The sequence below is a fragment of the Stegastes partitus genome, unplaced genomic scaffold (genome assembly GCF_000690725.1).
Source record: "Stegastes partitus isolate 25-593 unplaced genomic scaffold, Stegastes_partitus-1.0.2 Scaffold1448, whole genome shotgun sequence".
In the NCBI taxonomy this organism is placed as follows: domain Eukaryota; kingdom Metazoa; phylum Chordata; class Actinopteri; family Pomacentridae; genus Stegastes; species Stegastes partitus.
In genome coordinates this window covers 132,707-153,999 of record NW_007579179.1, presented here as the reverse complement: position 1 = coordinate 153,999, position 21,293 = coordinate 132,707, and the positions used below count along the sequence as shown (strand labels likewise).

Genomic DNA, 21,293 nt, shown 5'->3' with positions numbered 1-21,293 from the left:
TATTTTATACGTACGTGTTATGCAAACTGTAACTCTCATAAATGATGCTTCACGTTTTATCTTACAATTTACTGTAATTTTTATTCTTCAACACAGTCATAATTATTTTTGAGTGTGGTGCCTTCTAAGACTTCTGGGAAGCGCACAATCCATATTGTTATTGTTTCAAGTTTTACTAAGATAAAACAATCTTTGTCTGTTTGCTTGGTCTTATAAATCTGTTGCTCCAAAACGATGCTGTGCGATGAACTAAAAGGAATCCCTCATTTATTTAAAACTTCAAACAGCGCTTCGTGGGATTGACATTTACGAGATTAATATTTACGACATTCCTGTGGCACCGTGAATGCGACACTAATCCCTAACGGCGTTTTGTGACGTCAGCACGCATACTGCCCAGCCAAGATGGCTGACAGCATCCCGTTAAATCCAGTGCGGAAGAACACGCAGAGAATCCCGTATTATAACTCCGCCAGGCTTTCAAGGTACGGAGCGGCCAGCCGGGCTCTTCCTCCGGTCGGCCGCTTGAGAAACAGCCGTTTGTGTGGGATGTTATGGTCCGGCGGCCTCGTTTGCTCCCCAGGTCCGGGTCTGTGTTGCGGGTCGCGGGTGTTAGCTTGTGTTGCTGTTAGCACTGCGGCTGACAGCTTCCTCCGTGTTTTCTCATCTGTCAGCTGCCCGACTGGCTCCTACCTCCATCCTCACAGCTAAAATCCGTTTTAAATCTATTTATCCTTGGCGTTGAAACCTCTATAGCCCCTCTAGTGTTGTGCTAGAGGGGCAGATACCTGCTGCTCAGCCTCCTCTGGTATTTGATTTCCAGTCACATGATAGTTGACCAAGTTGGACTGTTGTTGTAGAAGCTGAGTGTTGTGGTCAACATGTAGCCTGGTCATGTTTCAGACTGAAGGTAAAGGCTTCAGAGGGATAATTCAGTATAATCAGGCTCTTATGGTTTAATAATACATGTAAACAGCTATTTACAAGCAGCACATTTACCTACTTTGCCAAAATAAGACTTACATTTAATGTCCAGCCATGCTGCCTCACTGAATTCCTTTCTTGTGCTTTCAATTATGAAATTAGGAGTGTCATGGTGAACACATATGGCAATCTGTTTTAACATTTAAAGGCTACACTGGGCATAAGATATGACAAAACTTTATAAATCACAAAAGATTTTTTTTAATGCTGGACGTTGCTCAGAAAAAAAACAAAATAATAAAAGAAATTCAGCGTCTAAAAAGTAGAAAAACAATAAGATGCAAGTACAACCAATTACTGAATATAATAAGGAAGGAAGCTATAATAAGGCAAGATAAGATCAGTAAAACACAATGCTCTCTATTACACTGAGGTGATGAGTAATGTTACGCATGATAATGAAATATTGCTCAATTTGTTTTGCGGTTATCGTCAAAAACAGCATTTTCCTTCAACCTAAAGTTGTCATTTCAGATATTAATGTGTATGAGGCTTTCTAATACAGATTTCTACAATTCACATTCAGAATATTGGCAACTGAGCTACGACTAGTATTAATTCCACTTTCAGATATCCACAGGTCAATTTAAAGCAGTCTTAATGCTATTTTAAGATACCTTTAATTCCCTTCAGTTCAAGATATCTATGTTGACCTTTTTTTAGATATCTTAAATTTACTTGTCAGAATTGCATTGTAGGTATCTCAAAGTGGAATTTTAGACTCTGCCAGATGACGTTGTAGATATCTGTCGTCACGTCTGAACCTACAACGTCGCTGCAACCGTGATTGTATCTGACGAGCTGCTTTACTGTGACGTCAGAGCAGCTTCCTGCTTATTTCACCCACAAGTCTCGTCTTCCACAAACTCCTCGCTGATGAACTCTCTCTGGTTCACCTCTCCTCCACCGTAACGGCCGCCGTTCTTACTGTTCAAATGCTCTGCTGAACCGACATCCAATGGGACGTCATGCACAACAGTTCTGACTAGTCATAACGGCGTCAGAGATACATGCAGCAGTTATTTGAACTCGTCAGATGTCTCTGACCTTATTAAAATGGGTGAATAGTTCTGAGTAGTCACAGTGTGATTATGACCAGTCCAGATGACGTTGCTGATGTCAGTAATTGTAATTCTGGACAGTCAGACACAGCTGTCAAAGATTAAAAAGTGTTTCGACCTGGTTTCCTGGAGGTATTATTGCGTTATGAGCAGTTCCTTTTGCTTCCTTTGTTTTATGGAGGCGGATGAGTGCACATCCTCATAATCTCCGCCTATGAATGAAACTGATGCGTCACTGTATTGATCCCTGCTTGGAACTGATCTGATCTCGCTGCGGAGGTGACTGTGCTCCAGAACGTCGGTCCCGAATCTGGTCCAGAAATCGCTGACGGAGCTTTAACCGCTGACCCTCAAGAGTAAGAGTCAGGAGACGTTTTTACAAACCGGCCTACGCTCCTGCAGGACCGGGAGCCCATCGTTATGTAATCGCATGTGGGTGTTTCATAGCAAAGGAGCGCCGTGAACAGTATAGTTTGTTGGCAAATTATCTCACCTTTGTAAGATGTGACGCGGAGATTCAGGATGGTTGTGGATGTACAGGTGTAGCCGTAAATCAAGAAGGTCTAAATGTGTTAAAGATTTGCACTGGCATCTTTTCTAGTTGTGATTCAGTTCGTCTCCGTCTCATTTCCTGGAATCCACGCTCAGTTGAAAGTTTATGAGACGATGATTCAGCTTTGTGATCATATGCGTGTGGCTGAACTGTGCTGCTTTGTATCAGAGTTATTTATGTCACAGTTAAATATTTGTCGTGCAGCTTTCATGACAGGATTTATCACAGGACTGGTGAGTAAACTGTAAACTATTAGTCGGCATAATCGATGAAACAGGACGTTTGTTTGTTGTTGTGTTTTTACTCATTGCAGCAGAGTTTTTCTTCAGTGTCTCTAGTGATTGCTGCATCATGTCGTCTCTCATTTCTGACTACAGTCATTGACCAGCTGCTTTGGTTTCAGACAACGCTGGCTGCAGGAAAGTCCAGCTCGGTTAGATATAAAAGGCTTTGGAAGTCTGGGATTACTTCACATTATTACACAACTAACAAAAAAGGTGATTTGTAAACTGTGCAGAGTTTCAATCACCTGAATAGAAAACACACAGGAAGCAGTTTTACCTGTTAGCTTCTCTCCTGCTCCCTGTGCTCACGTATGCTGCATTTTAATAGAGTGAAGCTGTTCTCTGACAAATATTTTCTGTTTCTGTTGTCAGACAGCAGCACGAGTATGAAAGTGTGACTGATTTTATCGCTGCAAACTCCCCTTGAGACAAAAACAAAAGCTGTGCTGAGAGTTTGATGGTATTTTCACAAGATTAACAGCTTCTACCAATAAAAAAAAAAAAAAATCTGCACAACTAAGAAAAAAGAAGCTGCTTCAGCTGCTTTTTCACTTTTATAGAAACTTGGTTTTCTTTTGGAGTTGCACGACTAATGATAAAAATAAAACACCTTTTTAGTTTCTATCATCATGTTGGAGTTTCTAGTTTAGCTCCACAGTTTAATTCGTTAATTTCTAAACCTTGGCATACATTTATTTCTGTCCTGCATCATACAATGACGTACACTTTGCCCAATCAGATGAGCGTAAATGAAACAGGCATTTTGCTTTTGTTGGACGACAATTAATTGTTTAGCTTAATCAAAAATAGTTATTAGATTGATGAACGGAAAAATAGGAATTAGTGGCAGCCCTAGTGGACTGGACAGCTAAATGCAGATGTACGTCTTTGCTTTTCTTTACAGATTTAAACGTTAACCTTTTATCTGTGTTGAATGTAAAAGGCACTTTCTTACAGTTTTGAACTTTAGTTCTAAATGAATTTAGGGAGAAATGAAATGCAGACATATGATCATGTTGTGATTATTTTAGATGGATGTTGCATTTATGTGCAATGAAAAAAAATGTAAAAATGATGAACATGATGAGGGTGTGCCTTTATCATCCTTGAATATTGCACTTTCCAATATTGCATTTTGATATTCCAGTTAATTGTCCAGCCCTCGATTCAATACTATCATCAATAATTCATGCAGGGCGGACGTCGCTCTGCAGCTGGAAGATTCTCAGCTGTTGGATTTCAACTCGACTCTGTTAAATCAGACCAGCAAACATTTTGCCCACAAGCTCGTTTTAAACCAGCTTAAACCCTCTGGTTTACCGTTTAAATCCCGGATAGTTTGTGTAGTTTAGCCGAAGCCGCTGCAGTCAGCTGCTCTGCGGTCATTGTGTCGACGCCGTGTGCATGAATGAACTGTTCTGTGTGATCCCCCGAATCCCAGCAAACCGCCGCTTTAAAGAATTATATCGACCAGTCAGTCCTGCACCAACAGCAAGTTGTGGGAAGCTTATTCAGTAATATGTTTATGTACAAGTAACCCTGATAGGATTAAAGAGGGAGGTTTCACAGACCGCCTTAAGGTGGAGAGTTTATTTAGAATTAAAACACATAAAGATGGTTCATAAAGTCAGATATGAAAATGACACGTTTGTTTCCTGCAGAGACATGCAGATTTAAAAAAAATATCTGAACTATATCAAGTCTTTTTTGTAATGCAGATGTAAGAACTGAATTATTTTTTTATCTGGACTGGTTCAGACGATAAAATGCAACGGTGGAGAAGATAATTTGGCAATAATTTAATCTGTTAAAAGCTTATTTTCTAGCACTGAAAAGAAGAAATAGTTTTTGTAAATCTGTACTTACTCCAGTATTAATGATAATTACGCTGAATTGTCTTTTATTTTCGCTTTGTGTTTAATTTCACTACTTAAATGGAGGGAAACATTGTGACGACGACTTCAGAGGTGTGGCGCCAAACTGATGAATTATGTAGAAGTTTGTACACAAGATAAATATGACTGTAGTGGCACAGCAGAGACGTGCTGTACGCAGCTCTACGGGTTATTTAATATGTGCTTTTATAAAGTTCATTAGAGTTTGGAATTTGAGATTAACATAAATGTAAAGGGCTGTATTTATAGAAAACACTCCTGCTACTCTCATAACATAACGTCACATCTGATGAATTGTATTTAGAACCTTTGTCCGACCAGAGACGATGGGCGTCACGGGTCACATGTTCTCTTCTTCAGACTTTTAGAGACTAGTTCACTTGCTGCCCGGCCAGATAACACGTCGTTTCGTAACTGAAAGTCCCGCTAATCACTGGAGACTCATTATCTCTCTGGTTCTTCGACTAAAGTTGCAGAAGCTCTGAGCTGAAACACAAAGTCAGACCACGGCAGCTCCTGCATGTTTAGCTCTGGCAGGCTGAGCTGCTGTGCAGGATCACCGAGGACTAGTGTGGATGGCTGATCTTAAGCCCATAATCCCGCCGATGCTGGTTTCGTGCTTGTTCACATGTCCGTGGTTTTTGTAGGTACAAGACACTCGGTCGTCTGCGGCAGAGCGGCGCTCCGGGCTGCTCCGGTCGTAGAGTTTTTTGTCTCCGCACGGGATTCGTTGTGTCTTAAATTAAGACGTCTAACTGGAGATCAGGTGACTTTGCGTGCTGCTGAATGAAATTACAAATTCTGTGGAGAAATAATCAGTATTTAGCTTGTAGAGCATAAAGTGTGTTGATGTGTTCAGTCCGATTTCAGGTGTTTGTTGTTACATTTCTTTGCCGTCATCGTGTTCACACGTTGATCCACATCTGTGCAACGTGTAGGAACTATGGAAGCAGCTGCTCCTCAGTTAGTTCATTTTATTTCGGTTTTGAATCAGATCTCACAGAAGCCTTTGCACATTTAAAACTGCCGTGTTTCTGCCGTCCACTTGTGGCGTTTTACAAGAAAGCAATACGACAAGTGGACGTTGTCATTTAATATAGAATCTGATCAAAGCTCCCACCTGAGCCCCTGTTTTTATATTTACAACAACTTTAGTTTATTAAATGAAGCGATGCAAAGTTTTACCTTCATACTGTGGATCTTTTACAGGAGTAGAGATGGGTCTGAATTTCCTGCTTTTTAATTTGTTTATCCATCATTTCTGAGCCTCAGAACTTCATCAGTACACACAGACGGGCACGTGACGTTTTCATGGCAGAACAACACGTTTAAGTTCTGTTAGAACTGCAACCAGATCAGTTTTACATCCATCCAGGTGTCACAGACTAAAGACTGAATCATAGAGAAGAAATCCTGTCTACAGATGATCAGCTGGTTTGTTCTGGAGGTCAAACGGTCCTTCCATCGTCTAGAACTGGTTCTGACCAACCACCATCACACATGCTGGTATGAGCCTGGAAAGTTTACCCAGAATGCACTTTGTAAAGTTTCCTCTGGTGAAGGATCAGAACCAGAACCACATCCAGGGTACCAATGATTGTTTCTATGACTCTGTGTCATAGACATTAACCTGCTGCAGTCTGACTGGTGCCACTATGAGACATCCCATAATACTGATGCTACCAGCTGCTTAGAGGGAGAGTTAACGGCAAACAAAAGCCAGATTTAGTCTCCAGAGTGTGACACTTGGAGTGGATGCAAAATTGAAGTGGTTCCAGTTTTTAGCAGAACTCAAATGTGTTTTTTGTTTTTAAGTTTCTCTGCTGAACTGAGGAAGTTATTATTCTCAGAAGCTGTAAAAAAAACAGAATAATAACGAGACATTGATACCCTGCCTCTGGGTACTTCAAGGTCCTGTAACTATGAGGATAATAAGGGCATAAATTTAAAAATTTTGCACGGCTAAATTAAAAATACTAAAGTTATTGTACCAAAAAAATCATCTGATTTTCAGGAGGCCGGTTTGGTGGCGCTGGTTTTTATTTTTATTTTTTTATCGCGTGACCCAGCAGATGTTCCCAAAATCTCCACACATGCAGTTCAAACCGCCTCAGACAGCAGGAGTCACTTGTCTGGATGAGAGAAGTGATCAGACAGGAGCACCAGTAAAGGATGGTGGTGCAGAACTCAGTGTGATGTAATGTGGTCCGACGCATCCACCACCAGCTGCTACGACCTCAGTAATGCACATTTAGCTCAACACCTCAGTGACGCAAAGAAACACTGGACAGGTTTTAAAAGTGTGCCTCAGCGCAAAATTCTAGTGGATCCAGATGCAGCGGGTTCGATCCACGTCCGGTTTCCTCACATTTTCACGTTTTGTTTTGTTTTTTTTTCTCCAGATACTCTTCAGAAGATGACCCCTCCAACTTGGACGAGATGCCTCTGATGATGTCGGAGGAAGGCTTCGAGAACGACGAGAGCGACTACCAGACGCTGCCCCGGGCCAGAGTCAACCAGAGGCAGCGGGGCCTGGGCTGGTTCCTCCTGGGGGGCTGGAAGGTGCTCTGTGGCAGGTACTGGTGCTGCCACGGCCGGAGGGCTCGCCGCAAACATTTATCACCACAAAATGGTTCAGTTCAGTCGGTGTCGATAACTTTTATAACCTATTTCTGTTAAAGAGGAGAAGAAAAAAGGTTTGATTTGACTTCAGACGATCTATTGAGGTGCACAGGTTTTAATTTTAATATAAACGTGACTTTAAAAAACACACATGAATTAATTTAATTTATTCGTTGAGGTATGAAAAGAAATAACAATACAGGCACACAGTTAAGAAGTTTGTTTGTGTTTTCCAACTTATATTTCTGAAGTGTTTGCACTGCTGTGAAAATGCTAGTTTCCCCAAATTTGTGCGATTAATAAAGACTTAATGTAAGAAACCTGCATGACAATAACAATAAAATGCGAAAAAGCAGCGTTAGTTAAATAAAACCAACGTTAGCTGAATCATTCCAGCTGTGAAAACAAAGAACAGCTGGAAGTAAAATAGGATTAAATTAAAAATGAGATGAAATTATGATAAATAATTCCTTTATGCATTTTTTAAAATCTATTTTTAATGTACATTACTAAAGCAAACAGTAAAGCTATGTTCTCTCTTCAAGGAAGCAGGTTGCAAATAGAAGTTTAATGATTAAAAAGCGGTTGTCAGGTTATTTATCTGTAGAGAAAACGCACCGTTTAGCGTCGCTTTCAGTCAAAGAAGAGTTTCTATCTGCAGATCAGTTATTGTCTCATTTTTTTCCCACTTAACTACAAACATATTTTCAGCAGGTTCTCGGAGTAAGAAGACGCTTTAATGTGAATTATGGCAAAAAGTGGGTTTTAAAGCCTGATTAAACTCCTAAAAACTCATTTCCGTGTGTCAAAATTACATATTTAGAAGTTTATTCAGTGAAATTAATCTGTTTGTTTCTTAAAATGGTTTAGGCCAAAGTTAAACTTTAACTTCTGGTTCTTTCTATTATTACTGTACTTGTAATATTTATATATTGCAGCTAATCTACAAGGAGACAGGCTGCTAAATTCAAGTTTAACTGTTAAAAAAGTCGTTCGTTTGCCAACCTACAGATCAGAGTTAATGTGCTTTAGTTGTTCACAGATGTGTTTGTTTTTGCTTTACACAACTGCAAACATATTTTCAGCATCATGAGAAGACTGTTTACAGCAAATTACTGCAAAAAGTGTTGAACTTTACATTAATATTCTTTCTACTATTACTGTATCGTGTAATATTTATATATTACATCTTAACTATGAGGAGAAAGGTTGAAAATTCAAGTTTAGCTATGAAAACATGGCTGCCAGGCTATTCGCTTTAGAGAAAATGAGCTGACTGTCGATGGTAAATAAATGCTGCACTGCAAACCCGCCTAGTTTCAATGTGCACGTCAGAGTTCTTGTGCTTTATTTAGTGTATTTATTTTTAATTTTACATAGATACAAACATATTTTCAGTAGATTTCTTCAGTTTGATGGCTTTTCAGTGTAGAAATTAGGCAAAAAGTGAGTTTTAAAATAAAAAAACCTCGTCTTCATGTATCAGAATTACAGAAAAATGTACAGATTAGTGCTGCTTTTAGTCACTGCAAACCCGCCCAGTTCCTACTGCACATCAGGGTTCTTGTGCTTTAATTGTGTATTTATTTTTAACTCTACACACCTGCAACCATATTTTCGTAGATTTCTTCAGTTTGATGGCTTTTCAGTGTAGAAATTAGGCAAAAAGTGAGTTTTAAAGACATAAAAACTCGTCTTCATGTATCAGAATTACAGAAAAATGTACAGATTCGTGCTGCTTTTAATCTTAAATAAATGCCCGGCTAGTTTCTGCGTGCAGATCCGAGTTCTTGTGCTTCCACGTGGACCTTGAACCGCTCCGAGTTGTTGTTGTCATTCTGTAAATGCGCGGCGCGTAGTGTATAATGTCAGCAAGTGTGCTCAGTTTGGCTTTCCAACGCACCGGTAGCTGTGCATGAAGTGCAAAGAGAGGATAAGGGCGCGTTTTTGGTCGAGTTCCTCGATGCGCACCATCAGTCCAAAAAGATTTTCAGGTCAAACAGAACGGGGCGCTTTATCCCCCCGCTAATGATTCATTTGACAGGTTTTGCCCTCTAAAGATGCTCCTTTCTGGCCGCGGCCGCGAGCGTTTGTTTACGCCGGAACAACAGCGTGTAAACAAAACGTTTGCGCAGCGACACTTACTGATGTAGAAATTCCAGAGAACGTCCCGTTTCCCCGTGCTTTGTGTCGCCTCCTGATCGAGGCCGCCTATTGATCCCCCTCCCCGTCCCCCCCGCTAATGAACAAATCGGATTTTTCACAGCTGACCAGTTTGATGCTTTCCAGTAATTTTATGTGTGCATAGTGTGGGATTATAAAACACAAATAATTCACACTGAATAAGCCCCGACTGTTCAAATGCCCTATTATTTGAATAGCATTCATTTGCTCAAATAATCGCTCTTATGAATCTGGCCTCGGAGTGCACAGAGACGGGGCGCGCCGAGGCCAACGCAAACAGCACTTTTTAACCAAAGTTGATTTATTTAGTTTCATGTTTTGCCAACTTGCTTAAAAAGTGGAAAAGCCAAGTCGCTCAGCATGACGGCATACACCGACACTCGCCGCTCGTTTCCCCTCAGGTGCCAGTTTGGGTCACGTCAGGCTGCTCTCATTGAAATTTACCCCCACGCTTGTTTGCGTTTGATATCAGATATGGGAGATAAAAGCCCACCGTCGGAGTCATTACCAGGTTGATGGAAAGTCACATACTTTTTATAAAAGGCAAACGTCAGGCCGAGTCCATCTCATCTCTAATCTCTTCTTGGAGTTTTGATAGCATCGCAGTGATAATATTGGTACGCTGGAGGTGAGGCTAACCACATAAAGCATCTTATTATCTTACAGTGATTTGACTTCAGCATGTTTACGGGTTTATTCAGGTCTGACGGTGTCCCGCACAATTCACAAAATGGAGAGAAACGAACCCTTTGAGTGTCAAAAATCAAAGGAGTTGTGCCATAAAAACAAAAAAGATCTAATTATAATTGGCTAAACTGGGGATTTAAGTGGTTGTAGAAAGCTGCTCCGTGGCCACATTATTGATATTTGTTTAAAAAAAATTAAATTTACATTATTTTAATACAAAAAAAATAAAAAACATGATTTTTTTATCGGCACAGATGTTGCAAATAAAAGCGTTTTTGCAGAGTAACATGGAAATACAAGACTAACTCCTTCAATTTTTAAAGTTTTACACAACTATGAACACATTTTCTGCAGGTTCTCCCAGTTAGAAGACTTTTCAGTGGTTTTTATGGCAATGAGGGAGTTTTAAAGTCCGACTAAACCTATAAAAACTCCTCCTCGTGTGTTAAAACTGCATATTTAAAAAGTTAAACCTATGTAAATAATCTATTCGTTCCTTAAAATCACTAACTTTTCCAGTCTGTGAGTCCACGAGGGTCAGTGTGACGTAGCTGTCTGTGAGAGGTTTAAATGCTCAGTCGTAGTGTTGACTTATTTTGTTTATATGTCTTCCAGCGTGTAAAAAAAACAAACATCTGGACAAGTTAACGAGGTAAAAAACTCGACCAGAGGGGATCTTTAGGGAACAAATTCAGTTTTAAAGCGTGCCCATTAATTCCATGTTCGTATCAGTTGTAAAGCTCCTTTATTAAAAGTCTGTGTTTGTTTGAGTGCAAGTCTTACTTTTTATTATAACGTCCCCTAAACAAACCTTTTACTGTTTGGACACTAGAGATGCATGATGTTGAGTTTCTGCAGATTATTCACAACCCTGTTTGGCTGATTTTGGATAAATGCACAACATCAAGTTTCTCCTGCAGCAGAGTTAATATCATGTTATACCTGCTGCAGATGTGCGCATAAAATACGATGCTTTTTAAATGTACAACATGCCGTGTTTACTTTTTTGTTACACTTTTGAAACAAAACTACAAACCTCTGACTTAACGAGCATTATCTGAGTATCAGTTTCCATTTTGGGCTCATCCTGGTATTTAATTTTAAAGCTCTGACATCGTCCTATTAGATTCCCTATTTTGTACGAATAACTTCTCCTTTGACTCATAATTTTTACACTGCTACCAGCTAACAAACACAATTTTTGTCCGCAGTGTGAAAAAGAACACGATGTTGCACTAAATGCACATATCAGTCAGTATGTTTCTGTACTGACTGGCGTATTAAGTTTGTTTTGTAAAACCCCTTCAGCGTTTCCTATGTTTTGTCTTCAACTTTTATAATCATGAAGCAATTTTAACTTGAAAATGAGCAAAAATTAGGCAACAAAAGCCTGAAAATGTGTGTTTTTTTTATAGCACGTATGTTGTTTTCTGATGTCTACCCTGTTAATCATGTCATGACACCTTAAATTTATATTTTGACCTCTTGTGGAGTTTTCTTTAGATCATCCAGAGTTTTAAAATCAAAGAAGTTCTTCATAAAAATATGTCCAATAAAGCCTTAAAGATCTAACTAGCATTGACAGGACTGTAATTTTTGTAACGATAATATTTTTTTTTCTGGTTCCTACCTTGTTAATCGTCTTATGACACCTTAAATTTATATTCCTCTTGTGGGTTTTTACTTTAGATCATCCAGAGTTTTAAAATCAAAGTAGTTCTTCACAAAAATATGTTAAAAATAGCCTTAAGGTTTTCTTTACCTTTTCAACCGTTGTTTTTTTTTGGGCAATTTTTTTTTTTTTTGTTTGTTTCTACCCTGTTAATCATGTTGTGACACCTTAAATTTATATTTCGACTTCTTTTGGAGTTTTCTTTAAATCATCCAGAGTTTTAAAATCAAAGAAGTTCTTCATAAAAATCTGTCAAAATAAGCCTCAAAGATCTAATTAGCATTGACAAGACTGTAATTTTTGTAAAGCGAATATGTTTTTTTTTCTGCTTCCTACCCTGTTAATCTTCTTATGACACCTTAAACTCACGCTGTGGCCTCTTGTGGGTTTTCTTTTTTAACAACTACACTAAACACAGCCGTGCATTTAGCAGCGTTCTCTCGGTGTAACATGTTTTCACAAAGTCACGTCGGTATCTGTCTCCTCCAGCTGCTGCGACTGCCTGGCTCACATCTGTCGGAGGAAGAAGGAGCTGAAGGCCCGGACGGTCTGGCTCGGCTGCCCCGAGAAATGCGAAGAGAAGTACCCCAAAAACGCCATCAAGAACCAGAAGTACAACCTCTTCACCTTCGTGCCTGGGGTGAGTGCAGCAGAAGTCACATTTCACGCCCTGATCGTTGCTGCCCTGAATGCAGCAGTTATGGCTTTTATCGAGTCGCTCTTTTATCGTCCCCTCGGCGCCAATTTGTTCCCGATGCACCGATGTTTCCTTCCCTCAGATTAACAGTATGTAAAGCTCAGTAGCATCCGCCGGCTCTAATTGTTAGCCGCTCCGTCATTAAGTTAAGGGTTTACACTGTCGGGGACGTCGCAGATCCATCAGGGTTACTTATTAACAAGCAAACGGTGCCGTGATTAAGCGGGGCGCCTTCGGCCCGGGCCATAAAATGCCAACTGTCTATTAGAGACGTAGATATTCTCGTCGACGGCGAACAAAACGGCTCCACTTTGAATTATTAAATACACACAAATTGAGTTTAGCAGTATGCATTTTTCCCTAAAGGTCAGGGGGTTCATTAACCGCCGAGCGTCGTCCATTGATCCCATTGTCTCTGATAATCTGTGACTCGACTCTAGACTCTCATTATTGCAAACATTATTCAAAATTTGACCTTAGATGAATGGAGCGCTGAGTTTCTCCCGGCTGATGGATGGCCCATTAGCGAAGAAGCCTCGGAGAAGTCGCAGGTGCTACTTTGGCATGTGTAACGCAAGAAGGTCCGCCTGAAACGGGATCCGATCGAGTCAAACTCGGATTTTATCAGCAGAACGAACCAGTTTTTCCTTCTTCGCGTGTTCCTGTGATTATTCCGCAATCGCGCCGACACCGAGCTACGTGAAATCCGTACCGGGCCAATGCCATCTGAAGCAGACGTTCTCAAAGTGTCAGCGTTTCCATTAGGTAAATGTAAAGTTCACAGCATTAGCATGTATCCGGTTCCCTCCTGGAACATGTACAGTAACCCATCCCGACTGGTTTGTCGTCGCCGCATCCTCCCGTTGTCTCGTCTGCGGCTGTCGTCATCTCGGACTCGCCCTGAATCTTCTGTCTCTTCTGTCTCCCTCTCAGGTTCTCTACCAGCAGTTCAAGTTCTTCCTCAATCTCTACTTTCTGGTGGTGGCCTGTTCCCAGTTTGTGCCGTCGCTGAAGATCGGATATTTGTACACGTACTGGGCGCCTCTGGTAAATTACACCTAAACTTTTTACTCTGCAGTGGGGGTCAAATGATGTGTTGCTGTTGTTTTTCCAGCGCTGTGCAATGGAGAGGACCAAGAACCAACATTTGGAACCAACATAACGAATCAACTATAACATTCAACCGCTAAAGCTAACTTTTCTGTTCAGGAATGCAAGTAAAGAACTACAATCTGACATCTTAATCAAGAAATAATGATGTGATTTACTGTTTTTTTTTGTTGGTAAAACAGTTAATTTTCATAGAAGGCTTCTCTGTAGCTAGCTTCCACTGTAGCCTGAATGTGAGGCATTTAGGGAACGTCGGTAAATTGTAGTGTCAGCTGATAAGCAGTGAGGCGTGCGGATGCGGTTTTATTTCTGTTTCGCCTCAAGAGGATTCAGGAATTCAGAAGAAGATTATTTTATATCTTGTTTTAATGCAGATTTGTATGTTAGCGGTAATGTAGCGCAACACCTTAGTGAAAGCAGAGCTGTGGTTATTTTAATGCAAAGGTGCAACAAAATATATCTAAATAAATAGTCCATCCATCCATTATATGAGTGAAATTGATTTGTATTATTATTTTGGCCATAAATGTGCAGCACTGGTTCACAGGCTGAACTATGCATTGATACACGGAGAAAATAATCCACAGATTAACCGTCTAAACTCCCAGCAGCTGTTTCTGGGCGTTTTTTTTTTTTTTCTTCACTGTGGGTTCATTTTTCTCTGCAATATAAAGTCCTGCACCTCTACGGAAACAGAACAACCATGACTAGAAGGAGAGAGACCTCAGAAATGTGTTCTGTGCAGGATGACACAGTAAGAACGACAGAAATCCTAAAAAAAAAACAAACACAAAAGTTTCATTTCTTTGGCTATTTTTTCACAACAATTGAAAATATCTGCATGTTTAGCATTTTTCCAAATGTCCACAAAAGTTACCAGCACTGGGGGGAAAAAAAACTCTACGTCCTATAGATATTTCACTATTTTTAATTTTGTTCCCGTACCAGTGTTCTGTGAAAACACAGCCTGCAGTTCAACCAACAAGTCCTTGAATTGTTTTCATGTGACTGTTGGTCTCAGTTGAGTCACTAAAGGCTTCACAGTTGTGCTTAGGAGTGCAGAAATGTTAGTTTTTAACAGAATCTGGTCCAAATATTATATTTCTTTGGTCATGAAGCATTGATTTTTAGAAAACACCCCAATTTTAGGCTTTGATTTGGATAATTTATGCACATGATTAGTTCAAGGACTGCTGGAAAGTTGAAAGTACAATAAAATAACACAACTTTCAAGCTTGTATCTCTGTTTTTGGGGACTAGAAGGTTAAATTAAATAATTTTTTGATTCCTTACCGAACGACAAGTCACAGACGAGTAGTTCGAGGACCGTTGGAAAGTTCAAAATTGAACACAAATTCTCCGTTTTTTAGTTTCTTGCTCTGATAAAAGGTGTAATTTGTGCAATTTTTTTATGAAAGCAACCAGTCCAAGAGGCTTAATTGGTGATGAAAATAACTCCTAGTTGCAGTAGATCATTATAATTTATGGTGGTAATCACATAACAGCAGTTAAATGAACTGTATTTGAATTTGTGCTCAGCCAGTCGACCTTTCTTCGAGGTCACCTGCTTCTAATGTTTGTTAAAAGTTTTTTTTAAAAAAGCACCGCGTAGGTTTTGTTAATGAAGCCGTTTCTGTGTCTCAGGGCTTCGTGTTGGCCGTCACGATGGTGCGGGAGGCCGTGGACGAGGTGCGACGATATCAACGAGACAAAGAGATGAACTCTCAGCTCTACAGCAAGCTGACGGTGAGAGGTGAGTTCAAGAAACCGATGCGCCCTCGTCGTTCCCGTAACTTCCCGACGGCGGACGTGCAGTCGCTCCTATACTAGAAGTCATTCTTCTAGTGTTATTGGCATTGATTTCTTTTTCCTCAAGACTGTATGATCTAAGTCGTGTCCCTTTGTTGGATGTGCGGTGAATCCCCCGGTGTGGTATCCGTGTCCAGGGTTTCATCCTTTCACACTTTCCCCAACGCTCGTTTACGTTCACTGGCGAGTGCAGCAGCAGAAGAGGAAAATGGTCGTGGCGGATATCGGGGCGACATAATTGAGAGCGACCCTTTGTTTCTGTCTGAGCCTCAGACCAGAGATGAAAACACAGGAGTATTACATTATCGCGCTGGAGGTAATCGATCTGTAGGAAGGTGAGGGAGAAAGTATGAAGTGGGTTGTGGTTTCTGAGCCTCAGTGTCGTTTTCAACCTCCGGAAATCAATAACGTGCGTTTTTTATTTCATAGCGCATTAAGAGTTTCATTTTAATTGCAGCTTATTTTTAGTGCTACTGTCTGTTGTGTTTCACTTTTATCCTCACATGACTTGTTTTTTTTTTTTTTCTCACCAGGGAAAATTCAAGTGAAAAGTTCCGACATCCAAGTGGGAGATCTGATCATCGTCGAGAAGGTAGAGCTGTCCTCTGACTTCCATGACTTTGCATTTGTGAATCACCGTTTGTTTGACTTATTCATGTAATAATAATAATAATATTAACACATATTTGCAGTCAGGTGTTTATTTAGAATTTATTACCTACGTTTTTTGGTATCCTGGTGCAAATAGAAGATTAAAAAATTAATGATTATCTGTTTTTTTTTTTTAACCTTAAAATCGTCTTACTGATATTAAAGTGGACTGTGACTGTACTTCACTACTTTATGAGGTTTCAGTGATTTTAAGGAGTCTCTCTTGTCTTTCGTAATATTTGCATTTTTGTGACGTATTTTCGCCAGAAGCCACTTAAAGCAGATAAATTGGTTCATCATTTGTTCTGATATTGGATCTAATCACCATGTTTACTGACCGCTAAGTGTTTGTGCAGCTTGAGTGGTGCTGATTTAATATATTAAAAGTAGGCATGAGCACTAATATATATATTTTTTAAACCAGTTCCTGCTCTATTCATCCATTGCACTTTATATGGGAATGAAATGAGCAGAATCAGGATTAGAAATGTGCATCAGGAACTCGTAATTGTTTAATTATGACCAAAACGTAAATCTAAAAGTTAAAAACCGAGGCCCTCGTTCTACTTTTTTTGCTTCTCGTGAAACTCCACACAGACTTTAACATTTCCAAGCTCATATTTATTATTTTAAGTTTAGTTCCACCAAGCCTCTGTGTGTTTTCTGCAAATCCATGAAGTGAAGCACAGAAATAAGTGAGCAGCTTTCTGGTCGCACAAGTCGAACAGATTATCAGAATCAGATTCCATATGTGGCCTGTTTCTCTTGTTTTATTTATTTTTTTTAATTTTTGGACTTGAGCATAAAATCAAAACGACAAGAAACAAGCTTTTATTTGTTATTTATGTGTTTTTTGGGGAGTTTGGTTCAATAATGACTAACAAGACAAGGAAATGCAGATTGGATTAAACCAAGTTGTACTTTACTGAAGGTGGATGAAGTTTCAATGCCATAAACTGTGTAAGCCCGCTTGAAAAAAACTAAGATAGTCTGAGATAACGGCTGTCGTGAGAGTTCCCAACTGTCTTTGTGGACTCTAAGCTTTTATTTACCAGACTCTGAGCACAATCAGGTGACAAACGGGTGTTTCATGCATCGTTTGAATCTTCTTCTGCGCAAAACGGACCACCTGCTTGAGTAAAGAGGAATCATATGAAGGTTTATCACAGTAAAGAGCAACACTTTTACTGGTAGAAAACTGTTAAACGTGCAGGTTAATATAGTCGTTATGCCATTTAATGCACTCTGAGCTCTTAAAGCTGCACATCAGAGCTCTGAAACTTTGAAGTTTATTCAATTAAACGTCAACATTCAGGTCTGACAGCGTTTCATAATTAAGGAAATGTGGAAATAACTTTAATTTTTGTTCAAATCAAAGTGAAATTGATATTATGATTGAATGTTCTCTGTGATAAACCTCAATAGATTCATAAATTCTCTAATGTGTGTGTTATGAGCTGCAGTACCTGCAGACTAAATGGATTTGGAAGCAAATTAACCAAATATAAAAACGTATTTATGCGTTTTCTGCATCGCTAACTGAATGCACGTAGCAACAGGATGCACTGCTGTAGCTGCACGACTTCGTTCAGTCGGATTATTCATGTAAAGTTGAACAGGGTTGCAGATAAAACCTCACATGTAGTGAAAGAGAGACGCTTCCTACAGCCGATTTATATCCAGGGTAAGTTGTCAGCATCTGTTACCATGGCGACCTAGCAGGTTAACAGAGATCTCAGCCTCTGTTTAGCTTCTGGCTTTTAGCTCCGTTAACCTGACATGTGCAGCTAAAGTTAAGTTTCCATCAGCGATCTAAACAGCGGCTCCTCCTTCATCCTCTGCTGTTGACCTTGTTTAATTATTCAGCAGGCCTTTGTTGCGCAGCTCGGTGACACATTCCTGTTGTTTCTCTTTGTGCTTGTAGAACCAAAGGATCCCTGCAGACATGATATTCCTGAGAACGTCTGAGAAAAACGGTAAGCGGGTCAGCGGCGCGAAAGTATGTTTAAGATGCGTTCACAAACCCCCGGCTGGAGTCGGGCTCGCGGCTGAACTTTGTTTGCCCCGTGGCGCCGAAACGAACCTCGTGGAGCTCGGCGGGGGCTTGAGGAATGTGACTTCTCCCTCCTCACTTCCAGTCCTTTGACATCCCGCTGGTCAAGTCGCCCCGTGATTCATATGATTTATCCCACATTGTTCCGGTGACTGATGATGCGCCTTCCAATTAATCAATGAGCTGCGTCAGATCCCGGCTCCCTTTTTCTGAGGGGCAACCGGGAGGAAGTGTTCGGAGGACATCGCTTCCATCAATCTCCGACGTGTCAATACGCTTGTCAGGCGGTTGTTGATGTCTTTGTCTGCAAAGCACACACGCGGGCATAAAACACGTCTTTGTCGTATATTTTGTCTTTCGCACTGTTGCTGCCACTGCGGCAGAAGGAACGCATGAATCATCCTCCTTGTGTTAATGTTTTCCATCATACTTAGGCCTCCGGAGGGGATGCTTTACGGCTGCCCTTTAGCCCCTCTGTCAGATAAGTTGCTCTCATCCATCAGTTTCATATGTAATATTACCTCGGATCAATACAGGTCACCGCTGCTCAACTTTTATCAGGCCCTGCGGTGTCTGCGGCGGCCGCGCACGCCTGGCATCGGAGCCATGGGCGATAAATTAACGCACCGCTGCTGATTTATCACAGTAATACGGCTGCTATATATAGAAAAACGTGTTTTGGCTCCTCGCCGCAGGGTCATGTGTGCATCTTAAGCGTCGCTGGATTAACCTTGTTGCAGAACAGCTTCGTGTTTTTTTGCTGCGCGTTGTTTAAATTAGAAATCTGGTGGGTTTCCCTTCAAGTTTGCACTCAAAGGCAAAGCCGCTACTTTACTTTTAGGCCTCTTAGATCCTCAGAATGACTGTTTTTATCTGTTTTATGATTGAAACTAGTGGATAAGACGCATAGAGTCCAAGCTAATGTTCTTCCTTTGTTGATATTTCCAAGAAAAACCTCATGACAAACATGATTTCAATCACTTTTCTTTGCTCTCAATAGTCTTTTATTTTATTTTACACATTTCTCTCACAAGCTGCGATGCTGTTTTGCCTCTTTTAGTGTTTTTTACTACTTTGTTTTCTGTTTTACAAATTGATTTTGCAGGTCTCAGCCTCTCTCGATGTCTTGTTTTGTTTCTGCCTGTCCGACAACTTTTGCAGCACTTTGGTCAACTCTGGTTGTTTTAAAGCTGCTGTGTGATTACATTTCATTTGATTTGACTCTGTGAAAGTTGAGTTTTTTTTTTACATGAATCATTTTAGATGCTAGTTTTCAGTCTGACTGAAAATTAAACGCAGAAATTATCTGCACGAAACTGACCTTTTTTATCAGTGTATGAAGAGCTGAGCGTTTGGTTTGGCCAATCGTCGTTTTGTTTTCTGATTTTGGAGAAATCTCCAGATTCATGAGCTGCTGCTAGAATTCAGCCCAATCCATGGACACGTTCTGCAGAAACAGTTTTACGATAAGATAAAACTTTAAGGAAATTCTTGTGCGAGATGTTGCTCCAAAAGATTGGTGATTTAGGAATAACAAGAAATCCTGTCTCCTAAAAAAAAATTCTAAAAAGCAGTGAGATGTAAGTACGATACATTACAGAAATAAAATAACTAAAATAAGATTAAAAAGAAATGAATGTTGGTAATTAATGCTGACACCTCTTGGCCAAGTCATGTTTGCAAATGAAAACTGGTTCTCAGACATTTTCACCTGGTAAAATAAAGGTCAAATTAAAAAAAATACAAATAAAAAATCAGTAGTATCACAATTGATAGTACAATATCAAACACGAAATTAAAAAATTGCACATTACATTGGTGTAGTCTCGCTCACACTCAGAAACAAGCATTTAAAGTGATTTATGTAAAAAAATAAAATAAAAAATCTGCTTCCTTTGGAGAGCTGCAGGCAGCGTCGTGTAATTTGCTCCCTAAATTGCTAAACTCTGGATGTTGCTCTGAATCTCTACAGGTCAAGAGTGCAAAGTGAGCTTCGAAATACACCAGAATCCTCCTTTAAACCTGCAGAATGTGCTTTAAACAGCCGGGTTTTTAGAAGTGCAAATATTTATTACTGTCCTTTATTACGCTAAATCATCAGCGCTCTGTGAAACTCTCTGATACAACTGTACAAAACTTTGATAGTCAGAATTTATTTATTTGCCAAATGATGGATGGACTGTATGTGTGTAGCTGCGGAGGAAACATGTCCACGTAGTTTCTGCGATGATTGCAAAATATATTCTAACATCCTGCTAATTCACGGAGACGATGGAAATCTTTCATTTAGCCTCATGAATTCTCTGTCTAGTTATTTAGGGATTAATTGTACCTAGTTTGATGATAGAAGGAAACATCTCGGTTTCTTCTACCTCAAGTTAAAAATGTTTAATAAATCAGCCGAATGAAGGCCTCAGAGTCAGCTGTTGTGATTCAGAACGGTGTAAAAGAAGCTAAAACGACAAGAGAGACAAGACACAACACCCCTGACAGCGCTTTGCTTTCTTTCAGGTTCGTGTTTCATCAGAACCGACCAGCTGGACGGAGAAACCGACTGGAAGCTGAAGGTGGCCGTCGGCTGCACCCAGCGGCTGCCTGCCGTGGGGGTACGGATGCATTACGATTTAGCCGATCTCTGGTAACACACAAAACCGGCAAACCAGTGTTGTGTTATCGCTAAAAGCATTGCTCGTCAAACGTCGGTGCTGTGACGGAAACCTAATCAGCGATGACAGACAGCAGGAACATCTGAACCTGACAGCAGCTTCCTTTAGCGCCAGGCGATACTCAACGCTTAAGATTTAAGTTGACTTGATGGGCTTTTTTTTTTTTTTTCTTTGTCGGTTGCTTAATGTGATCAGAGAATTAAAGTTTCAGCAAGTCATTCGATGATTGGACTGTAGCATCCCGCCTTGGGTTTCAAGAGACGTGAAGATAACGAGAGCTGGAGTGGTTTGGCCTGTTTTCACCTCGTTAGCTTATTGTAGCTCAGCTTTATTCTGGATGAAGGGCTGTTAGCTCGCCACAGCTG

At 40.2% G+C, this 21,293-nt stretch overlaps 1 protein-coding gene across 1 annotated transcript in view; it reads left to right on the top strand.

Moving 5' to 3' along the window:
• The first annotated feature begins 387 nt into the window (after positions 1 to 387).
• The window catches only part of atp9b (ATPase phospholipid transporting 9B), a 66,679-nt gene continuing 45,773 nt past the window's right edge, over positions 388 to 21,293 (top strand). The window contains exons 1-8 of the mRNA XM_008299676.1: positions 388 to 485; positions 7,180 to 7,353; positions 12,432 to 12,582; positions 13,573 to 13,686; positions 15,394 to 15,502; positions 16,092 to 16,150; positions 18,134 to 18,185; positions 20,774 to 20,868. Coding sequence (XP_008297898.1) covers positions 406 to 485; positions 7,180 to 7,353; positions 12,432 to 12,582; positions 13,573 to 13,686; positions 15,394 to 15,502; positions 16,092 to 16,150; positions 18,134 to 18,185; positions 20,774 to 20,868 — 834 coding nt within the window. The 5' untranslated portion in view covers positions 388 to 405. The remainder of the gene's footprint in view (positions 486 to 7,179; positions 7,354 to 12,431; positions 12,583 to 13,572; positions 13,687 to 15,393; positions 15,503 to 16,091; positions 16,151 to 18,133; positions 18,186 to 20,773; positions 20,869 to 21,293) is intronic.